The sequence below is a fragment of the Channa argus genome, chromosome 16, assembly GCF_033026475.1.
Source record: "Channa argus isolate prfri chromosome 16, Channa argus male v1.0, whole genome shotgun sequence".
In the NCBI taxonomy this organism is placed as follows: Eukaryota; Metazoa; Chordata; class Actinopteri; order Anabantiformes; family Channidae; genus Channa; species Channa argus.
Window position 1 is genome coordinate 20,283,329 of NC_090212.1, and position 20,027 is coordinate 20,303,355.

Consider the following 20,027-nt stretch of genomic DNA (forward strand, 5'->3'; position numbering starts at 1 on the left):
GATGTGAAAGTTTCTTTGGAGCTAAAACTCAGATTCAAGGCACTTGTAAAGATTAGCATTAGCCAACGTGTTATCCTTTGCAAAAACGGCTGTACTTAACTTGGCAAACTTTTACAACGTTAAGTCAAGTTGTGATCTAAATTTGATGATGGAATTGGAAGTGGAATTCAAGTACTTTAATGAAGTGAAACACGGTGCGGTACAGGAACAGCAATCAGGGATTGTACAAAACGCTTTCAGAGAATCCCCCTGTAAAACATCAGCTGACTGATAAACACAACTGAGCTGAAACGAGCTAATGCCATCGCCCAAAAATCTGAGGGCCACAGTCGGAGAAAGTTCTTTTCTGATGTAATCTAGAGAATCTGTGTTTAAAAGAAATCACAGTGCGGCAACAGTGCACACAGTGCTGTGATAGTGATATTGAAAAATCACAAGTGTTCCCCAACCACAGCCAAGTGCTGCCATAAATCACTTTAATACATACAGTACATCTGGCCAACATTCCAGGTTTACACTTAGTACTGCAGGATTTTCTCACATTTAAGAAAGAGCGAATGAGCAAATTCAAATCAATTCAACTTAAATCATATTAAGGCACTTTAACGTCAGGGACCTTAGAGAATTATACAACACCCAACAAATTCCCCCTGAGAAAACCCCCCGGAAGACGACCTTAAATGGAAGAAACCTCCAGCGGAACCATGCTCACGGTGGGCGGCCGTCTGCCTCGAGTGGAAAGAGAAAAGAAAGAATAGCAAAGAAAGGAGCAAACCGAACCAACTTTGGCTCCTCTCTTTCATACGTGGAGAAGGAACAGCAAGGGAAAGAGGGCAGGGTTACACAATCTGGATGCTCGTGTGCTTGGAATAACAAACACGTGCTTTGCAGATGCAGCGGTTTTCAGAAACCAGCTCTAATTGATGGTAAACACTCTGTAAGACAGGGTGGAGGAAATTACATCGATGCAGAGCAGCACAAAAAACATTTATGCTCTTTCCTGTGGCTGTAAAACGGCCCCTTCCCGTCTGTGTCCTACTTCCTAAGCTAAGAGTGTATCGATCCAAACCATGATATGGTTAATAGTAACTTCTCCTGGAATGGAGATGATGTCTGGTATGTAAATGTGACTGGCCATCAGAGCAGCATCCTGTCAGAAAGGGTTTCTGCACAAGCAAAAAAATCTTCACCCACATTTTCGACCAATCCCTGACGTGGATATTCCTCTTTACAGCAAGAGAAGAGAAATGCTCAGCAACCTCTAGTGTGAAACTTGGATTCCGGCTCTAGGAATCATTTTCATTGGCATCTAAGCAGGAGGAGCCTGTTGATGCTTTAAAAAGCTTTGCAGTGACTCAGAGTTTTTAGCAGCGAGGGGAATCAGGGTGAGTAACAGCTGCTGAGTTTTTCAGCAGATTTCATTTCTTCTTTACTCAGTTTGTTCTTCGCCGTATCATATATACACATACATATATATGTAGGCTTTTTTATTTAGTCATAAACAACAATGATGACATTCGGATGGTAGCAGCAAGTCTGTTGGTGCCAGATGGGCTGGTCCTAAAACTGACCTACTTAGACTTTCACAGACAAACATCTCCAGGCTTTCCAGAGAAGAGTCTGATGATAGCTGAATGTGCATCATTATTTTGTTAGATTTAGTGTAAACTTGGCATCTAATTGCACTTAATTGGTACTGAAGTGAACACAAATAGTACCTTTATAATTTTGCACATTTATCCGAGGTTAAAAAAAAAAACGGTAAAATGATGACGATTTCTTTTTTTAATGTTTCGAAAAGCTTCAGGTTGCATCCCCTTGATGCATGAATTAAAATGTACTTCAATTAATTTCTGATGTAGAAACATTTGTACTAGGTGAATGTGCATTAAATATTGTGTAAATGATTTGCTCTTGTTTACTGACCTTTCAAAATAAGAGGATGCCTCCAGCTGTATATTATGTAGATACACACACAGAACTTTTGTATTATGGTTTAATTTTCTAATGCTATCATTTCACTTTCACCTTTAATTCCTGAAAGATTCTGTTCATTAGACTTTATTCATAAATGTGACACTGTGACACAACAATTTAGAGCAACCTAACCCAGCCTGAGTATGCTAGTAGCATTAAGCTTATCAGGTTTATTTTTGTTTAAAATATAGTTATTTTATAACACCAGTGGTCCAAAAAACTGTACGAGTGTCATGGCAAAGCTTCAACATCAGGACGTCTTTTTGGGTTTTATTATCTTGCAAGAGAGAAGTTCATCAACAGTTTCAAGCCTCCATCCTATGCAGTTCTAAACTTCATACATCAAACATTAGTTTTAGAACCTTCTGTTGCTGGGGAGAACATTCTCCACCCTCAGGCCAAGGCCCCCGCCCGTTTTCTCCTTTCTATGGAAACCTTTTCCCTTTCCAGCACTTTGATGGATGAGCATGGACTCTGGGTCAGAGTCAGTGGGGGATGGTCTGCTGTTAGACAGTAACTGACCTTGGAGCAGTTCTGCAAACTTCCTTCAAACGTACACTGTGTACAAGTTGCCATTATAACTGGGTAAAATGCCATCATTTAATCAAACGGGATTTTCCATCACAATGACTAAGAATGAACATTAAGAAACACAGTCAGAAACCGTGAACCTCCGCAGCTACACACTCAACTTTCCACTACGAACTTGTCGTGCTCCACCGAAACATTGTGGTCCACATCCATCCGTTAGCTCCCATTGGCGAAAACCAACATCGTTTCCTTAACGACTGGTTAGGCAAACTTCAAAGGCAGAACTTCAAAGGCAGTTACGCAGTTATGTGATGTCACGGAAGATGTCATTGGCGCAAAACAGAACAAACGCGGAGAAAACCCCGGTTGGCTCATACAACACCACTGCAGACTACTTTTAAAATGAAGTCAGTAAAAAAAGAAATAAAAATGAGCAACCATTAAAAACTAAATTAGTAAAGCTCAGACAATAACACTGCACATCTGATGTGTCACTTGTTAATTCAGTTAATGCTAACAAGCTAATGAATTTAACTCATTGAAATGGTAGGTACAGTTATCTTAACAAAATGAAATGCAAACCCTTCAGTGTTAGATTTTCACAGTCAACCTTCTTCGTCTCTGTAGGTGCATCAGCGCCTTTTTCAGTCTGTTGGAAAATGAGTCTCATGGACGGCATGGAAACAGACGGCTTCACTGGAAAATTCTTTCACAAGTTAATCATAAGCAAGAAAGATGAAAAACCTTCAAACGGTTAGTTGTGGTTCCTACAAGTCCTTTAACCGTCGGCTAATGTTAGGATAATCGTGTGCTATGATGGTTGCGATGTGCTTTCAAGAAACACTTCTAGAAATGTTCCTTATTATTTCATAAGCATTTTGCTTCTCTGCCTTGTTTTGTTGTTAATTAATCTAATTATAAGTGAAATGATAAATGATCATAATTGTTTTAGGTACAACAGACCAGTAGAAGGACAATTTTAAATTCCTGAGTAGGTCACAGAAAAAAATGTGCCATACTACTTGTATCTTATGACGTTATGGCATGAAATATTATTTTATGTTATTTTGTCAGTTGGAAATGCGAAAGTAATTTATTACCAATGCAAATTAAAGCTACTGCATATCTTGCAATTCGCTGCTTAATAACCTCATAATAAATAATACTAATTTCCCAATTTTTCTGCTATGAACACACAGTTGGAATACACTCATGCTCGTCTTTTTTTTCCCTCAGTGATCCCAACGTTTGAGCAAAATCTTGAGCAACTCCACTTATGTGAGGCCAGCCAGCTACTAATAGAGAAAGAGGACCATCTGTTCCGGGACAAAACAGATGCGAAGGCACTTAAGCAACATGAGGAAACCATAGAAAAGCTTGCGGCAGATCGCAGCAAGCTGAAAGATCTTGTACTGCATACTTTGCTGCAGAGTCTGTCTCTCAGACCGGAAGAGGTCAACACAGATACCCTGATGTCCGCTATTAAGGCTGTTTACCAGGAAGAGGAACAGGACCAGCTGTGGTCACATAGAGGTCGGACACCACCAGCCTGGAGGCCCTGCGGCTGGAAGAAACTCCATGACTCGATGCTTCGCAGCCTGGTGGAGGGACGAATGGACAATATCTTGACACCCTCTGCTGACCAGGTGGATCAGTCGTTCATCCAGGAAGACGTCCACAATATGGCCAAGCAGCTGATAGCAGATCTGATGTGGGTTGTACAGGGGATAAAGAGCTGCTACCCACCACAGATGGACATCTGTAATTTCTATGCAAGGATGTACCACCAAACCTTCAGCACAAGACTCACAAGAAAGATCACAGACGCCAGTTTAGAGGATAAGGACTGCACGTTTGTCCTGCGCTGGGTGAATGAGTACTATCCAGAGTAAGTCGTGAGATCTGCTGATGTTTAGGCCACTCAGCCGCATGTGGTGGCACTTGAACTTACACCTTTTTATTGAAGTAACAAGCAGGACTTTAACTTGAAACAGAGTATTTCTAAAATGTGTCTAGTTCTTCCACCATCTCGATTCGTAATCCTCCGAGGATAACTCCCAGTCATTTCTTAGACCATGTGGCCTTCGCATTAGCTCCCCCCATCAGCTCAGAAGGTCCATCTGATCAACACTTTGGTCCTTAATAACAAAGTGTTGGTTAGCGTGCTTGTTCACTGACTATGGTCCACTCTTATTTTTCACATACAAATCATTAATGAGATTTGATTTGGCTATTCAGGGTATCCATCGAATGAAAACGAATGTTTTTAGTGCTGCTTTCTCAGCCTTTTGCCACGGTTGGGCAAGAACTTGAGCTGAGTCAGACATGCTTTTCCATTCCATTGCTTTGAGACAAAGACCGTGACAGTGTTACATAATTACTCATGATCCGCCTTTTTATTATTGTGAAATCTGTCAAATAAATGAGGAAGCACCACTTTGATGTCAAATGGGGTCGTAGGAGTAGAATCAGTGGACAGTTCACTTTGCCTAAATGTTTTTGCCCTAAAGTTTTGTAACTAAAACATAAACTATAAAAATCTATTGAACACCAGAAGCACTTGATCTAACAGTTTGTAATAGTTGGTTGCAACCGCCTTGAAATTCAAGGACATAGGAAACCAACTAAAATGAAATTGTTAAACATCACTTCCAGACCACACTAAGTATCTACAGATTGAAGATGCATATTTACTACCATGATCTTTACTTTAATTGCAAAAGTCACATGGAATAATTTTCTGGAGTTTAAGTGTTAATGAAAGTCTGATTTCTGCTCGGTTTGCCAGAATCTTTAAAAAGCCACAGCTGGCCGGCCATATTGATACTGAAGGTTTGGAGAAGCTGCTGCCTAAAGAGTTACTGGAACCTCTGGAGGAACAGTATCTGAGCAAAAGACAGGTAACCAGAGTATCTAGGTTTTGGTTTTTTCATGTGTTGTTTAGACTTTGATGTATTGTGTGGTTGGGTTTGATGGCTTTTATATTCATAGACACATCATTTAATTTATTCTGAAATTGGAACGAGCCCTCTTGACCTACTCTGCACCAACATCAAGGCACCGTTCATTTTAAATAACAAAACCTGTGTATTTTCAAGGCTCTAAACAAAATCAGTGATGCCATTTTCGGTTTTGTGAGGTGTAGGGTCACTGGTGCACTTTTAGAATATAGTATAAGTATCATTATATTATAAGACATGTAATTGAATGTGTTGCACAGAAAATGCTGCATAATGTGTGTGAGTGTACATTTTAATCAGCAGAGGCATCTTGTTTCATGCACAGAGTGAGTTGATGACTTACATATATCAGATCCTGGAAGAAGCAGAGAACAGGTGGAATAATGGAGATGAAGCAAAAAAGGAGGATGGCTGCTACATTAGTCCTGTGGCCTACGACTGCATTCAGGTACACTATCAAACGTTTGTTAATGAGTTGATGCACAAGAAAAACAGTCCAGCTTTGAGGTAGAGGTTAACCACGAAGGAACACAGTGATTTCTTGTTTACTGTTATTCATGAAAACTCATCCACTGTCGGATCAGATCGTAGTTTTCAAAGCGGACGTAGTTGGGCACATTTTTTAGTGCTGTCGTTCATCTGTTTTTAGGTTATCAACGGCATGGTGACTGGAGCTGAGAAAGTGGTGGGAGACCGGCACAAGGCCCAGAGCCTAACACGCGAACTCAATGTTTTTATGCAGAGGTAACGGGGCTCATGATCTTCTGAAAAAGGGGGTTTTTGTTTTGTAGTAAGAGATGAAGTGGAAGTGGAAATTCATGCAAACACAAACTCCTGCAGGTTCAGGGACTTTCAAGACAACATAATTAGGCAAAACAGCGCAAACAGCAAGGCGTACGTCAAGGCGAACCTCGGTTGTGTTGAACAGTTCAGGTAGGTGTCGGATCTTGCTTGAAATTCTGATTAATATTCAATCATGCTGTTTCGCTAAGAGCTAATAAGATTTGTTGTTTATCTGCAGCGATGTCCTGACTAAGAACCGCTATTTGTTCCCAGACGATGTGCAGGAAGACTGTTTGAGTGTCCTAACTGACATGAAACAATCTGCCCACACATATTTAATAAAGCCTGTGCATGAGGTCCTCAAGGTAAAGTTATTAATAACAAACAGATGACACATTTGTTTCTAAGAATTTTGTGATAAATTGTCATAAAATGGATAAAGCGTAGCTAAAAACAAACCAGAAATGCATTTGTTTTACAAGTATTGCCTGATATATTCAATTCCTCTGAATCATCATTAAAATCTTCATTAAAACGATCAACAACACATCAACATCATTGTTGCACCGGGTGACATGTTCTTTCACCGAACATATTTACTGAGGTTTATTGCTGTAGCTATAAACACTGTGAAGAGCAAATTGTTCCATAAAGACAACAGGACACAACAGCAACACAACAGGAGCCATTTTTCACATTTGCAGAAATATTCAGGGGTTTATTTTTGTTGCCTTGTGTCACAGTGTTAAATATCGTGTTTGTTACTGCTTCTTCAGCCACAGTATCACAAACTGGGAACTGATGACTGGCTGAAAAAGCCCGTGTTTGAGAATCTGCTGTTCAGCATCAAAGCAGAGATTCAGGATCTTAAGGGTTCGACTGAATCCTGTCACCAGGTACATGGCCCAAAAGCACGAAACACACTCTACACACTGTGAGAAATTGTCACAGCAGCACACTGATAAGTCTTATTTGACACATGCGTATAACAAGTCTCAAGAACTTGTAGGTTATATTCTGCCTGAAGAACTGATGAGGTGATTGGATTAATTTCAGGAGCTGATTGGTCAGTTCCATCAGGACGTGACAGTGGAATATGTAAGGAGGCTCCTGAAGGGGAAGGTCAAGTTGAAGAAGACGCATCAACAGCACCAGGCCTGCATGGTGGTGAAGGACAATGCAAATAGTTTGCACAATATATTCAGCACAATGGTAAGAATGTGAATCAGGGTAAATGACTAAATGTAAATGTAAATTAACTTATGTTGACTAAAGTTGCCATGGAGATTGTAAACATTTCTTTAAGATAATGAAGGCAAATGCAGCCTACAAAGAATCAGTGAAGTACCATCAGTAAAATGCATGAACAAATGGATTTTTATCTTAGGACAGTGATGTGAGGGATATCGAAGCTACAGGAAAAAATTTGCCCCCTATTTTTGCTAGAACGGATTCATTAGAAATGGGCTGTGGAAATCCGGCGTAAAAACTCAACACGGCAATCACCCCTAAAGATAAAATCAGCATGTTAGACGACTGTTTCGGGAAAGTCAAGTGACGTAAAGGCTCTGACTTCACAGGGATCCAAGGAAGTGTGGCTGAAGGACATCCTGATACAAATTGCTGAGGTGTTAACACTCCAGGAACTGCCAGCGATACAGATGGAGGTGGCATCACTAGGGAGCACATTTCCTGATCTCAGGTATCCTCTACATGCAGTTGTTTTAAGCTTATCAGGCCTAATGAGGAAGGAAGACAGTGGTGATGTTTACATTGCATGAGGGGAAGGAAAAGCACACCCCGATTTCAGGGACAACCGAAGGACAACATCTCACATGTTTTCAGATGTTTCCGTGCAGTAGAGTAATATTCAGTGAGCTGGTTGAAGCCAGAAGATAGTCAGTCTAAGGACGTGGCAAAGTGCACCTAAGTAAATATGTAATAAGGAGCAAATAGGCAGTAAGACGTTTTCTGCCTAAACTTGCTACTTTCTGCTTAAACTATATTATAGGATTTGTTAATTTGGCACATTTAAAGTCAGAAAATGTCTTTAAGATTGTATAATACATAATAAAAAATGATGTGTTACGTAAATAAATGTTGTTTGTTAACCTTGACTTTCTGTGACCCACAGTTTAAAACACGTTTCAGCCCTGCTAAAGCTCAAGACCAACCTCTCCAAAGCTGACCGGAAACTGGTCAAAGAGACTCTTTCAGCCACTCTGAGGGAAATCAAGGTCACTGGAGCTCGGCCATTTTTTTCCAAAGTTCAGGTCAGGTGAAACGGGATCCTGGTGATCTTCATACAACTGTTAAACATGTTGGCTGACAGTTCAGTTCTCAGTCTAGTCAAAATAAATACGGGGCTTTTCATTCCTAAAACTAATTGGTCATATTTGTGTAATCTACTCATTTCGTTTTTGCATTTCAGGGAAAAAAAGGGCAGGTCAGTATTTGAAACATAAAAAAGTTGCATTTCTTGCTTCCACGTTTAATAGGTATATTTATAAATAAATGAAACCATAATGTACTGTAGATATATAAAATTTAAACAAACTTAATGAAAGAGTTTTGCTGAGTTTCTTTATAAAGATTTATTGTATTTATAGTGTTCACAAGTTACAGAACTAAATGCACTGTATGAATATGTGTTACATTAAACATGATTGTATCCTTAGCGACAAAGAAATCTTGTTTTGTCTGGGACAGAATCAATAAGCCCATAAAAATAGTTTGGTCTGGCACCTTGAAAGAAGCAGGAGGGACTGTGACATACTGTAAAGGCAGAGACGGGGGAGTTTAGAGCTTTGGACACTAAACGGACTGTATTTGTTTGTACGTTGGTAATTTATCCCAGTTCATTCAAAGATTTTCCTGAATGCATCCTTTTTTCTTTTTTTTTTTCACACCTAAACATAACAATATCATGTTTGTGCAGAAAACCTAAAATGACGCCACAGGAATGAGGGAAGAAAGTACATTAGGATTAGGCAGAAAAACTTATTTACACTAGAATGTACATTAAATGTTCAAACACCACGTTGTGAAACAATCGTCCATGAAGCGCACAATGTCTCGCACTAGAGGCAAAGCCCACTGTGTCTTGTCCCATACACCACCCTGTCCAGCTCCTGATGAGACTTTTTCTCTTGATATTTTACACCATTGACTTAAGCATCAACTACTCATATGCGCAGGTTTCCAATTAAAGACAGTGAAAACTCTGAGCGTCAATCACCAAACCAACACGAACAGGTGGCGTCAGCATTTAACCCAGAGGGGTCTGTACGGAGCGGCGCTTTTTTAACCCTTGGGAAATGAGAACGGGATGGGCGATACCGAGCTACTGCATTGCAAGAATGGGCCTTACGGACGGGCAAACCAAGAAATATAAGGCCTCCAGCTACACCTGTGACCGGCCTGCAGGCCTAAAACCGTATCCCACCGAAACAAAGTGAGCAGGGCTAAAAGTCTCCAGCCAACACTTGCACATCGTGGTGCTCTGAGCTAAACATCCGCACGCTCACAAATGACAAAGCCAACGTGTTAATTTTTAACGCGGTTCGTTTGAACATGTTCACCACGTGTACACTTAAGAGGAACTGAAGAAACAGAGGGTTGCTGCAAATACGGCCAGTGCATCTGTTTGTCTTTGCATACTGTTCTCAGAGGAAGGACGTTCTCAGGAAGGGGGGGGCCTTTGCTACATATACTTCCCTTCCCTATGGAGTGTGGGGGAGTGAGGCTCAATAAAGCCTCTTTGTTCCAGGAATGACCAGGCCGATCGAGATGTTTCATGTAAATTAATGTATTCATTTGAATTTTTGTAATTTACCTCAGGACCTTGAGCACTGTGTTGGACTGGTTTTCTAAAACCCATCAATTGTTTTCTTAGGGTTGTTGTTAATCTTCATCTGGTAGCATTAACTTGTGATAGAATGAACACGCAGCCAACAAACACATAATTTCACTGGCTCACATTGAAGTTTATTTATGACAGAAGAGTCCCCACAGAAGAATACAGCAAATATTAAAACAGTTCGGGGAAAAAAGAGGCGATTAAAACCAGTAAATCCATGCAAAGTGAAACCCAAATCTATATCGTAATTTTGAGGCAGATTCCTGCCGAGTAGATGAATTAAAAAGTGCAGTTCAACTGGTTTGAGCATGGTTACTGTCATTCAAGTATAATTCAGAAGTGCATATGTAAAAAAAACGGAAGAATTATTTAACAGTGACATTTGATTTCTCTAATTCTTACAGTATGATTGCTGAGCTTTAGCCTATAAATAAATATATAAAATAACAATATATTAAAATGCTCACTGACAAAAAGAATCAGGCAGTTTATCTGGGATTTATTAACTTTTGGATTGTTTCTTATTGTTTGCAGTGTTTTGATCACCTGACAGAGCTTAATAATGATTATTGCTCTTTTTTGGAACATCATCTAAAATATTACTTGTACATATAAACAATTTCACTTATCAGTTATCAGTGCATAGATGTCCTGAAAGTCAAATTTGCAATGGTTCTGAAAGATATTCACATTAAAATGAGATATTAATAGTGCAGTTACCTTTTCTCAAATGACAGCATCACTTGTGTCCAAGATTATTTACCGCCTCCTGTAACTTCTTCTCCTCTTAATCTACATCTGCGTCCAAGTTAAATCGGGTTCAACTGGGCTCGGCCAATCAGAGAACTCGACAAAATGTCAAACTCAACCCACAATCAGCTCTCAACAGCAGATGAGACACAAGTACCAGGATCCAGATCTGGAGCTGCTGTGATGAGCAACAATGTCCAGCATCTCCATAACTTCCCATTTAGAAAGACCCTTCCATCGCAGCAGAGCGGGCAGGAGGTCCACATCCTCACTGCAGTTGAAGGCAAACAACGCGTTAGTAAGACGCAGCTCTCGTCACAGCCACCACTGATTGTAAAACATCGACAGAGCAGAAATGTCCTGACATACCTCAGCGTGAGACATAAGGTCCGGACGTCGACAGCTATGACCTTCTGTGCCTCGGGGCACCTGCAGTCTAACAGCTCCCTGATGCTCAGCAGGCTCCACTTTTGGATTCCAGGAGCCTGATGAAGCACAGCACGTAAAGGTCAGAAGTTAATGTTGATGATGTCATTTGAAGACCTAATCCGTGTTCCGTTTGTAATTAGTGATACCAACAAGCTCACCAGGCCTGAGATGAACTTGTGAAGTTCCTCAGCATCTTCAGTGATTGTTTTCCCAACATTAGGACCCCAGCACTTCTCCAGTTTGCTCCTTTTGGTTTTGATCAGATGTTGGATGTAAATACAAACAATGACTTTGTAGGCCTCATCCATCACTCTCTGAATAACACAAAGAGACAGTTTAATTTGAAACAATATATGGATGAAATATATAGAAAAGTTGACAAGAGGGGGAGTATTTCCTTACCATCTGTTCGTCGACACCGTAGCACAGCTTCGGAAAATGTTTCTCCACTGCACCGAACAGGAGCCATCTGTTGTCCGATGGGAAGAACTTTTTAAAGTGGGTCTGCAGGACAGAAATTGCGTTCAGGTTTTTTAAACACAAGAAAACACAGTTGAGTGTACTATGAAGCCATTCTGAAACTGTACCGATACCTCTGTGATGTCAGCTAACATGTCCAGGAGAAGTTTCATAGTGAAATCCTCCATGTTTTCAAGCACTGTCACACATTCGCCACAAAGGGAAGTTCCACTCCCTTTGGTCTGGACATGTCGCCTGAGAAGAAATATCATAAACATCATATCAAATACATCACGATCATCTTCATTTAATTTTCTTATTGTACGTCATTCCTTTACCATAGTACTTCATTTATGTTGCTTCAAACTCCTACCTAACTAATTACAACTGATTAATAATCAGAACGTGAATCCATTATCGAATTAATTTTTTTGTTGTAGTCTTTTATAAATTGGTAACATTTACTTCAAATTAACCATCAAGAAAAGTGAAAATGCATTAGCAATAATAATATAATTACAATATAATTACAATAATAATATAATTACAATATAATTACAATAATAATATAATTACAATATAATTACAATAATAATATAATTACAATATAATTACAATAATAATATAATTAAGTACATATATTTTGCAGTGCCATTAGTATTTACTGGACCTGAATACTTTTACATTTACATTGTGTACATTACAGTTCAGAGCAAAACTTTGCATCCTCCTTAAAATAGCAAAAAGAGTAAAGCTGTCATGGTCACAGTGCACTTCCTGGTTTTGGACTTTTATTTTGTGGCCTCTTCTCCTTACTTCCTGTGCCTGGTTTCTTTTGCCCAGCTTTACCCTCGTGGTCCCTCATTGTTTGCACCTGTTCCCTCCTCTATTTAGGTTCAGTCTGCCCTTCACTCCCCTGCCAGATCCATGTGGTCACGGCTGTTGTCCTCACTGTTGTCCCCACCAACCCCACCAACCCCACAGTAGACTCCAGACTTTCGGTAAAGCCTGAATGTTTCTTGAAATCTGGACTGGTTTCCTGGACTCCGTCTCCTCTGTGTGGTTTTGGACGGAGGTTTGGTTTATTTTTCTCCCCGTCTCCTAGTTGCTCTTTTCTCACTGTGTGCTTTCCCAGTAACCCCTGTACTTGTGTTTTGTCTAGTTTATTATTCCTGCCTCTACATTTCTGGTGCTAAAGTCTTTTTTTTTTAAGTTCTTTGTTAAAGTTAAACCTTGTGGGTTTTGTTTGTGCTTGTGAGTTTCCTTTGTTAACCTTGTGGATTTCTGTTCAGTGTTTTCATTTAGCATTTTAGGTTTCTTTGGGTTAAGATTTTTCTCCAGTGTTTTCACTCCCCCTCCAGGTTTGTAGTTGTGTTCTCTTAGTTCTCTTTTAGAATTATGACATTTTATGCACATTATTCTGGTACAAATGTTTCTTCTTCATTAAAAGTAACAACAGTGTTCAGGGAATTCAAGTAATGATCAAATAATCAAAATGATGTCACTGATGATAATGTCATCTATCCTCAGCTTTGCAAAGATATTTAGGTCCCGACTCTGAAGACCATGGTAAAACCTTTGCTTTGTTCTTTTCTGGATTACATTCTTCACACACATTATCCTTTAAATGCTTCTAAAATGATTTTATATCTTTCCTTCAGCTGTATGATGGTTTACTAATTTCATATTCAGGTGTTCTAAAAAGGATTTTCCTGATCCCATTGTAATTGCTGCTCTTAGCAAGCTGCGTGAGACATGGCCTGGAGATTTACACAAACGTAACTCTTAATTTAACACATCTGGTGCCACTCAAGCATTAAGTGTTAGTTTAAAGATCAGACACCGGATTTGGGTATAAAGGATAATTAGCTGGTTTATGCAAACTTTTGCAATTTTTATCAACTTCATGAACGATTTTGATGCGTTTAATGATGTTGTAGGAACATTGGTACTGGCTGACTGTGCATTGAACATTAAGTTAATGGGGGGAAAACAACCTTTTTAACATTGTTTAATTTACTTGTTTTCCCATTTCAACATTAACAAATGCAAACTTTTTCACTTAGCTGCATGTGACTAGTGTGTTTCGACTGGTTGTGCTCTGCATTATTGTGTTAATAAAATCAGATTTAAGATTCAATGACATGGTTGAATTGAACTAAACTAATTGGCAAACAGACACTAGCGCTCAAATACTCACTTGAGTTCTCTACAAGTTTTCAAAGTCTTGAAGAAGTGTATTGTTTGTGGTTCATCCATTTTTGCTTTTCCCTGCAGAATCCGAGTCTGCTCAGAGGTGTAGCTGCAAATCAAAGAGAACATGCAGTCAAAGCAAGGTCACACGTGCACGGTTGGATCATCATATCCAAATCTTAAAGTGCTCCCACCTCCTCACAAACACCAGCAGCTCCTGGAAACAAACTTCCTGGACATAATCAGAAAGTTTTGAGCTGACTTTTTGTGCTTCTTTGGGGAAGGCATCAATGCACTGAAAGAGGGACAAATTACTAACATGACTGAATCAAAATGATTTTTGAAGGTCATGAATAGAAGAATGTAAGCAAAAAAACACAGAGGCAAATTAAACAGACTATTTCCTCGTGTTTTCTCTCACAGTAAAAAAAAAAAAAAAAAATACCTGGATTGCGTCCACATAAAGTCGAACGTAAGCTTCGTCGCTATCACAACGATCATGGGTTCTCTCATTCTGCAAGATGTTCTCTAGGGAGTCTCTGACCTCGTTCTGTGGACATAAACAGACAATGACAAGGACATGTCAGCTTTTCTGCAAACAGAAACAGTTAAAACCAATAAAAAGCCCAGCAGTGAATCCTCACTACACACTGTGGGATTAATCAGAGCGTCATAGTGTTGCTGATTTAACTTTATGATTTATTTGTAGACTCGCTGTTATCTTAAGGGTGTTTTTATGACTCTGACATAAAACCCTCAGAATAATGTGATAGAGTTCAGCAGCACATTCAGTGATATACCAAGTCACACCCAACACAAAACTATGTCATTTCGCACTTGCACTTCCTCGTGGCTTGTGAAGCAAAGTGTTTGTTTTAGTACCTTCACATTTTTCATCAGTTTGTCCTTTGCCTTTTCTACCCATTCTGTCAACAGCACGAGGTCAACTTTTTGGATGGGCTCCATTTTTTGAAGGTAAGGGTGACCAAGAAGTTCCTGACTGGGAAAGTACCACAAATACCAACATCAGAAATGAACAATGTCACCTTTCACCTCTGAAATAAAAAAAAAAAAACAAAATCCCGATTTTATTGGTAATGTTCTCAGACAATAACTTTACTTTAGTGTCCGATGAATTAATGATGTAATTAATATAAAAACAATGTTCATGCTCTGGGGATGATGCACTCAAAGCACAGTTGTGTCACATGACCCTTACACTCCTGTCAGTGAGGTTTCACACAGGTTTTGAATAAACAGAAATCTTCGTTATTAACTGCGTCAAATGCTTTGTACTGAACCGTTTACAACTCTCATTTTACACGTCTGGTCTCTGAGGTATTGGCCCGATTTTGTGGGGCATTACTTCCTTAATATGGCAAAAAAATATTTAAAAAACGCAAATACAATTTTTGCCTGCTGGTCCTTGTCAGCATGTTTTGGCCAAAACCTTAGAACTAGCTCTTAATTTAATGCACTTTAATGCGATTTCACCTTTCTGACAGTTTGAACTTAAAAACGTTGTAAAAGTGGAAATCATGGCACAGCTGCTGTAGTGGATTGTACAGAGGTACCTAATAAAGTGGCTGATCAGTGTAAATACCTCAGATATTGTTGTTGGCTCCATTTCATCAGTAAAAAGATATTCTTGGACGAGTTGATATTCTGGAGCAGTTTATGTAGGTGGTCAACCGTGTGACGGTGGTAGCAGCCAATCAAACATCCCACCAGCCCAAGAGGCTCCAGCCTGGGTCCAAGCTTCATGATCCCACGGAGAACAGTGTCCTGCATCTTCTTAAGGTCTCGGTTGAGGTCCTGGGCCGGATCTGTTGGTAGCTCTTGGAAGCGCTGAGACACAAATGTTTCCATGACGCAAACATAACCTCTCAGGTTTTGGTGTCCTGGTCGCATAGAGGAACAACATCCATCTTGATAGGTGGTGGAGATGGCACCAGGGGCCACTTCAAGAAGTTCAGCTAGTTTCTGAAGGCTGACTTCCTCAGGCTGCAGACACTGCTCTGTGCGAATGTTCAAGATGTTCTGATCCAAGGGGTTGATATACCTGCTTACTTCCTGGTCATATGCTATAAAAAAAAAGAATATTTTAAACATTAAGTTTCAAGCATAGCAAAATGAATTACACATGTGAAGTATGACCAATGCTATACTCAATGAAGCAGACAGAGGCAGATTTTTACAATAGCAACATCTGATTTTGCATTTGTCCCCGACTTTCCAAAATATCCAAATAGCTCATCTGAGACATCTACTGGCATCGATATTTAAAAAAACAACAACATAAAAGTCCATTCCACTATTTGCCAGGTTGCAACTGTGACATAATTCTAGTGCAGGAGTGACAAACTCCGGTCCTCAGAGCTGCAGCCCTGCTTGCTTTCCAACAATCCTTGCACGTTTTATTACCTGGCTCAGGTGTGTTCAGAGTATCAGAAAGTGGAAGATCGGGGTTGTGCAGATCAGGTACATCACTTTTCTGCTACTATAATTAACACTGTGATTTTGCTTGGCTCGGAGGCTTGCATGTAAAGTAAAACCACTTACAAGTCTCAGAGCAGGTAGCTAAGAAGCAGGGAGTGGGAGAAAGTCATGTGACTGGGAACAGTGGGGAAGGCAGGGGTAATTACAGGGCAAGTAGGAGTGGCAGAAAATGGGTGCAGGAAAAGTGCTGGGAGACATGAATAAACAAATGAAAAGTGAGACGCATGAATTCAATAACGCGTTGAAACATCAGCGTGGTACAGTTGGCTCATACCGAAATACGATTGGAGGCTTAAGCTCAACAATAGACATGTTAGATATTTGGAAGGATTTGAAGGGGAAGTTGCACGTTTGTCATCGGGAATCCCCTGATAGCAGCCGGTTAGCAAAATCACAGCTTTTCAGCAATCAGCCAGACTTGAAAGGAAATGCACAGAAGATGAATCCAGGCAAGAGGACGGATTCTGCTTTGGATTTCTGCCTCTTCTGTTCAACCAGTGTCTTTCTGTTATTTGCAGTGGTTATTTTGCACATTTAAGATTTAGAAGAAAAACATTTAGTTACCGTTAACTTGCTGTATTCGTATGAAGAATCGTGACATTCAGGTAGTCAACATAAAATGCAGCTCACCAGTGCTTTTAAACCAGGCCGATGAAGCACACAAACACACAGCAATAACACACCCTTACCATCCTGGATGTTGTTGTTCTCTAATAAAGGTGTGTTGCTTTCATTCCTCTGGTTTAGGATCCTGCCTTTAAGTCTCTGCATCTTTCTCATCTTCAGCAAAGGTGATGACTGCATTGCTTCCACCTCGAGCCAATATATGCCCCTTCTGATGGGTGTATTTTCAAGAGTGAGTCATCAGATTTTTTAATAATGGGATTCTCCCTCAGCATCGCTCCCGATTTTACTTTCAGTTTCCATGTAGAGCTGATTCCAGGCCAGGCAGCACAGTAAGAGCTGCTGCCATCTAACTCCCACTAACAGCCCTGGATATCATGCAGAAATGTCTTTATGAACTCAGGTTCTTTTAGACTCTTTCAAAGAGACGTGATGAAAATAAAAAACGTCTATTTTTTTGAAGTTATTTTGAAGGTATTATCTTTTATTTGTGAAACTGTAACGTAAGTGAAATACGAGAAAAACAATTCCCCCTTTTAACAACAAGAAAATGTAATTTAGAAAATCCTTTTCCCCAATTTTATCATGGATAGAGAGAGATTTTGAGGAAGTTACCTCGGTTTCTTTGGCCCTCAGGCCTGACATTGAGATTAGCAGATTAGCAGCAACAACAAATAGTATCTCAAGGTCATTCGGGAAAACTATGTTTGCTCGACAAATTCAGTGTCAGATTTCTGACTTTCTGATAGAACCTGAGGTATTTTCCAAACATCTTTCATAAAAAAACCAACACACATATAAAGTTACTCCAACAAAGGACAGACGGATGCTTAAAGTTCCTTATGAGGTTTTGGTTTTGCTTATTTGAAATAGGGTGTGAAAATTAGCTTATTAAAATGAGGTCTTTTTAGAATCTGCATAGGCTCCAGCCCCCATGTCTCTGAACAGGAAGCGTGTTAGGAAAATGAATCTATAACTATTTTCAGTTTCAGGTTGGCTCAGTTTTCCTTGTGCTAAACCTTCTACAGCAGGAGCTGTGCCACCTTTTCACTCTGCAAATGTAGATTTGTACTGTAACGGTGGGAACATTGAATTAATAAATAAGAATAGAACAAGAACCCGATACCAAAACCATCCCACTGACAACCTGTAACAAAGGAGAAACACTGTCTTTATCAATTCAAACATTGAACTTCAGTTTACAAAAAGCACGTAAACTAAAATTTAACAAGTCTGAGTGTTTGCAATCACTAAAACTAAACTATCACCAGTCTTTCGTGCAAAGCCAACAGTGAGCAAAATATCCCAAAATATTAAAAAATACACACATACGAACAATTTCAATGACCTCAAAAACTGCAGCGTGTTTAATCTCTTCAGTGCAGTTTTTGCAGTAGTGACAAAACAAATAATGCAAATATATGTTGCACTTTGATGCGACAAAAGAGCAAAATTCAGACTCTACAAACAGAATGTGTTGGTTTCTATTTACACTGCAAGATTTTAAAGACTGCGCTTTCGGGTTTTCCTGTTATGACGACAATTATAAATAATATTATTAAGGCTGAAACCCATGAGCAGCCATGTGAATTATTCTAAAAAGTTTTAAATATAAAAGTTTTAAAACCTTTTTTGGGATATAATAAAATATTGATAAAAATGTGCTGCATTAAGTGTTTGCTCATTGTGACTCTAAATATTCATAAACAAATAATAACGAACAATTGGCGAGATGTACAAATCCAACTCTTGCAGGGATAGTTTGGCTGTGACAAAACATAATCATACACCTTGCATTTTCATAATAAATACATATTATTCACTTTTCATTATTTAGAATAATTATTATTTGGGGCAGCATTTACCTTTTCACTGAGGTCTTTTTAGAATCTGCATAGGCTCCAGCCCCCATGTCTCTGAACAGGAAGAGTGTTATGAAAATGAATCTACAACTATTGATTTCAGTTTCAGGTTGGCTCAGTTTTCACCTTTTCACTCTGCTAGGGGTGACACCTGGGGTGGCCAATCAGAATTTAGGCCCCGCCCCATAATCAGTTTGGGGTTATTTTAAGAACTTCTTAAGATTTGATGAAAATGTCAGGGGCTGCCGCCGTGGTTGCTGGCAAAAATGACCGACCCAAAACATTGGCACCCCCCACCCCTTTGAACTGCCCCTGTCTGAGATAAGCATCAAATTAAGCATTTTGGGTCATGTTATGAATCTCCATCTGGTGGTGGTTACTAGTTGTCCAATGAACGAACACAGAAACACAATTTTATTGAATCACAAAATTTAATAACTTGCGTTCAGAAAAAGAAAAGAATAAAAAAAGGGCTTTATGTTCCCTGTTCACCCAAATACAGCATAGAAGAATACAACAATAACAGTTTATCACATGGTTTGCAGAGGGAGCCGACACCAGTGAACCATCACACAGTAGCTCTGTCTAAATTCAGGGGCTGCATCATTTGAAGGCTGCATTGAAAAATTGGCAAAGATGCCCAATTTTAAAGGATCCTTCAAATGCCGCATTCGTTCCCGTCATGCAATGCAAATGTTTAAACTGTAAAACCTGACGTGACAAAGTACCACTAAAACCCAAGTGACTTAAACCCAACGTTTTCATCAGACACGACAAGATCCGTGTTATTAACGACGTTGCTGGTTAACTCGCCGTTAGCTCAACATCCACTCGGTACAAACTGGTCGATCATCCGTAGACCGGACTCCTTTTTAGGTCAGCGCACTCGATGAAGGCCACGGGTCAACAAAGAGCACATGGCCACTCTGGTTTCAGGGGAATGGAAGAAGTTTAGAAGTGAACCCAGACTCGTACCCTGATTTAATGCAGAGCTTGAAAAGAGTTTCAAGTATAATTCAGCAATAAATCTTAACAGTAAAGGTAGATTTGTACTGTAACGGTGGGAAAACCGTTTTAATTAAATGAAAACGTAATAAATAA

At 39.6% G+C, this 20,027-nt stretch overlaps 2 protein-coding genes across 3 annotated transcripts; one reads left to right on the top strand and one right to left on the bottom strand.

The window, feature by feature from the left end:
* Positions 1-1,232: 1,232 nt before the first annotated feature.
* Positions 1,233-15,490, top strand: LOC137101737 (tumor necrosis factor alpha-induced protein 2-like). The gene is made up of 13 exons (XM_067480508.1): positions 1,233-1,385; positions 3,136-3,261; positions 3,745-4,396; positions 5,297-5,408; positions 5,794-5,916; positions 6,118-6,212; positions 6,309-6,401; positions 6,490-6,616; positions 7,028-7,147; positions 7,308-7,463; positions 7,832-7,953; positions 8,386-8,524; positions 12,643-15,490. Exons 2-13 carry the CDS (start codon positions 3,168-3,170, stop codon positions 12,733-12,735), a joined length of 1,926 nt encoding a protein of 641 aa, XP_067336609.1. The 5' UTR covers positions 1,233-1,385; positions 3,136-3,167; the 3' UTR covers positions 12,736-15,490.
* LOC137101738 (tumor necrosis factor alpha-induced protein 2-like) lies at positions 10,887-19,908 on the bottom strand. Of its 2 annotated transcripts, none has more exons than XM_067480509.1 (11): positions 17,130-19,908; positions 15,545-16,025; positions 14,824-14,941; positions 14,387-14,491; positions 14,136-14,236; positions 13,949-14,050; positions 11,883-12,003; positions 11,692-11,793; positions 11,448-11,603; positions 11,230-11,345; positions 10,887-11,131 (listed from the first exon to the last, which is right to left on the bottom strand). In XM_067480509.1, the coding sequence occupies exons 1-11, from the start codon at positions 17,242-17,244 to the stop codon at positions 10,993-10,995; spliced, it is 1,656 nt and encodes a 551-aa protein (XP_067336610.1). In that variant the 5' UTR covers positions 17,245-19,908; the 3' UTR covers positions 10,887-10,992. The 2 variants fall into 2 exon arrangements, with proteins under 2 accessions (XP_067336610.1, XP_067336611.1); XM_067480510.1 differs by lacking the exon at positions 17,130-19,908 and adding an exon at positions 16,366-17,112.
* Between the last annotated feature and the right edge of the window lie 119 nt (positions 19,909-20,027).